Here is a 3,682-nt window from a genome sequence, read left to right as displayed (position 1 = left end):
TGTTTTGCCTATGTGAGTCTGTCATGTCATCTGTTTTTACATCTCACTTCCCCGCATGTAGGCGTATGTGACTCTCACACTTCCTGTGTGTCTCTCACTCCCTTTCCCCGTTTGTGTCTTAGTCAGAGAATTCTGAAAGAGAAAAGAAATCTGCCTTCTTCTCAGCTGCAGTTAAAACTAATCAATCAAAAATATGCAAAGGTATATTCTGGTTGCCTTTTTATTTGCTTTAGGAAAACTTAACACTGAAGCAATACAGTATTTGAATAGGACCCTGAATTACTTTGACTGAGATCAAAATGTCAAGGACAATTTTGTTTCATATGATGGTACACAAAAGTTATTTATTCTTCAGGAGTACAAAATAAAATCAGAAAGCAGCATTTAAAAAAAATAGAAACAACATCATTCCACAGCCTCAGAAAAGAAACTTGAGGATGGCTGAAGATACCAACAGCAGAAAAGCACTGGGACCAGTTGGAATAGTGCTGTTACACAGGTCCCCTTCACAGCAAGCCATAGACCCAATGCATAATGCACTGGTTTGGCAGCCCTTTGTAACCAAGTTATAACCTGCAAGACATGAGGAGAAAACTCTCAGAAACCACTTCACAAAGCATGCTGTGCTTCATCACTGTGCATGCTTGGACTTCTCAGTTATCAAGTGTGATATGAGAAAACGACTCACCGTCTACTCTGAGAGAGAAACAACGGTTGAAGATGACGGTGCAAGATTTGCTGTCTATGCAGGATTTAGGATCAGCGGCTGTGCATGTGTAGCATCGTAATCCACATACTATAGAAAGAAACAACACACTTTCACATGTCCTTGTAATTATTTGGGGTTTATATTTCCATTTTATACTGCTTGATGAGAGCTGGCAGAAAATGAGAAGTGAAACAAAATCAAACAGGAAATCTTTAAAGTCTTGCATAAAGCAAATACTAATTAAACTGTAAACAATTGTTTTTAAACTTAATAACTAAATTCTATAATGACTAAAGTCTTCAGATATTTTTAAGAAGAGATATAAAGTGTCTGTTTCTGTTTCCTCGCAATCTGGTCATTGAGTTTTTTAACTTTCACTTTCCTTACAGACTTTAAGACCACCTTTACCAATCGATACATTTGTTTATCTGTCAAAGCACACAGGACCAACATGAAATATTCTCTTACCTGCAGACAGAGTCACACACAGAATCAGAGCTCGATAAAGCTGCATCATGAACTCAGTTTGATAATCAGTCTTACAGGGGAAAAACACTGTGGCTAAGCCTTTCTTTCTTAGCGAAACTTCCACTGTTTTGTTCTGACAATCTGAGAATTTGCATTTCTTCACAAAGCTTTCTAAGAAGTGACCTGAATAACAGTGGCCCCTTAAGTGACCTCACTGCCAGACTTACCATTTTTGGAAATAAAGGCGAGAACTAGGGCTCTACAGCCAATAGGACTACTCCTGACTAATCATCACTTTTTTAAAAATCTATGTAAAACTTGAGTTCAAATGTTCTTATTTTCATAGTTAAAAAAAGAAAAAAGAAATTTCATAAGAAAAGTCTGTTTACTGAAATACAGTTTTGTTTTGTTTTTTGTTGTTTTTCAATAAGCAGCTGAAAGATGCTGATGAGACAAATCTAAAGGAAGGAGAAACCAGTTTCAACATAGTACATCAGTATTGTATCATTATCTCATGACTGCTCAGAAGGAAGAAAGAGTTTGATCCCTACTGATATTTTTAGATGTTCATTGTCTTCACTGTTGCTGTTTGGTCAGTTTTAGGAAATGATCATGGTTTATATTAAATTCAGAAGGCAAACTCAACTCTTCTATTCATCTTATTTTTCCCATGAGATGTAAAATAAGATTTTTATAAAGCCTACATTTCAAAAACAGCAACAAAAAAAAAAAAAAAATGAACACAGTGGTCATTTTTATAAGCTTCTTAATTAGCTGACTACCTATCAAACAAATGTTTGAGGTTGTTTTACTAATCATCACAAAAACAAAGTTCGGAGATAAGACTTTCACATTTAGATCCTGAATATTTGTCTTAAAGAAAACGACAAAACACAAAATGACATAGGTGCTTAAAATGACCTCTTACCTCTCATTCAAGAGGCTTTTTCTGTTCTAAAAGCTGATGGAGAGTCCCGGGTGATTTAACCTCTGGTTGGGCTATTTACACCTACTGCCAAACACTACATTTGCACACAAAAAAAAGTAATACATGTGGAATATGTGCACTGTGCTTCACCAAAGTCTTTATAGAGGAAGGTCTCTTCACTAGGCACACACTTTGCCTCGAGGTACTTATGTGGGCAGTCAGTGCATCTAAATTTGTCACATTTCACCCCTAAAATAAGGATTTTAAACTCTTTCAGATTTCTCTGAAAGACTGTCTGCAGTTTCTCTCTTATTTTGTCTTGGGCTTCATTTACAGTTTTTTCTGATGGCTTGAGCACATTTTTTGTAACTATTGGCTATTTTTGCAAAACTCTACACACAAATAAGAAAACTCTTCACCCAATCAGCAAAACATTGTAGTTTTCTTGTAAAAGCGAATAACCTTTGCTTAACTCACCACACCTTTGTAAAAATGGTATTTTTGTATCAGACAGTAAACACAAGCCATCAAATTAATAAGCACACAATGCACCAACTACACACTGATGGTATGAATGAAAAACACATCTGGCTTTTGCTTTCTCTGTGCACAAGGTAGGCTATGTCAGTTTGAGCTCATACTTTTGTCATAGGTCCGTAAGCATAGAGGGATACAAACTTCAAGTACTGGTGTTTATTCACACATCAAAACAAACACAAGTGTTTATTTCAAGTCAAAACGAAATAGTAATTTCACTGAGGAAAAAAAGAAATCAGTCTACATTGTGTCATCTCTGTGGATCTGGCCACAAAATTTCATCTACATCACATGAAATGTCCTCTAGTCCAGCGGTCCCCAACCTTTTTTGTGCCACTGACCGGTTTATGCCAGACAATATTTTCACGGACAGGCCTTTAAGGTGTCGCGGATAAACACAACAAAATAAAACTAGTACCGGTACCAAAAAACAGAAGATTTATTCATAACACACGTGAAAAGACCCAGGAAAAGCGAGTTAACGATAAAAACGATAACAAAATAACGCTGAAAACCAATAAAAACCCTGAAAACCATACATTTCACACCTGAGCCTTGACTCTCGTGGCCCGGTACCAAACGACTCACGGGCCGGTACCGGTCCGAGGCCCGGGGGTTCGGGAGCACAGGGGAAAATAGCTTCTGGAATTTTACATCTATGGTATTGTTGTGTTTCTCATTAGCATGGCAGTGCTACAAATCTTAGTGCAAAGTGACTGTACTAACCGACTCTCATTTCAAAATGTCCTTATGATGTTTGCTACAGTGTAGCGGCTCGAGTTAGGCTGAACCCGTTGGCCAGCTTCCCTCAGGGTCACTCCATGGTTGGTTACATGGTCCACTATTGTAGCTCTGATGTCATCAGCAGTTCTATTTCTTACTCTTCTTACCCTTCCTCTCCCCCCTCCTCGTCCTTGTCCTTGTTGTCCTCTTCGTCCTGCTTCTTCACCTCCACGTCCTCTTCCTCGGTCTCCTCTACTTCTCACTCTTCCTGCTCCCTCCACTGTACTCCACACACAGAGCTTACCTGTATTATAGTG

General features: G+C 38.1%; 1 protein-coding gene across 1 annotated transcript; it reads right to left on the bottom strand.

Moving 5' to 3' along the window:
- Window positions 1-213: 213 nt before the first annotated feature.
- Window positions 214-1,382, bottom strand: LOC120443162 (prostate stem cell antigen-like). Its single transcript, XM_039621191.1, has 3 exons — window positions 1,178-1,382; window positions 689-796; window positions 214-573 (listed from the first exon to the last, which is right to left on the bottom strand). The coding sequence occupies exons 1-3, from the start codon at window positions 1,224-1,226 to the stop codon at window positions 419-421; spliced, it is 312 nt and encodes a 103-aa protein (XP_039477125.1). The 5' UTR covers window positions 1,227-1,382; the 3' UTR covers window positions 214-418.
- Between the last annotated feature and the right edge of the window lie 2,300 nt (window positions 1,383-3,682).

This window comes from Oreochromis aureus, linkage group 12 (assembly GCF_013358895.1).
Source record: "Oreochromis aureus strain Israel breed Guangdong linkage group 12, ZZ_aureus, whole genome shotgun sequence".
Taxonomy (NCBI): Eukaryota; Metazoa; Chordata; class Actinopteri; order Cichliformes; family Cichlidae; genus Oreochromis; species Oreochromis aureus.
This window is presented reverse-complemented; position numbering and strand designations above follow the sequence as displayed.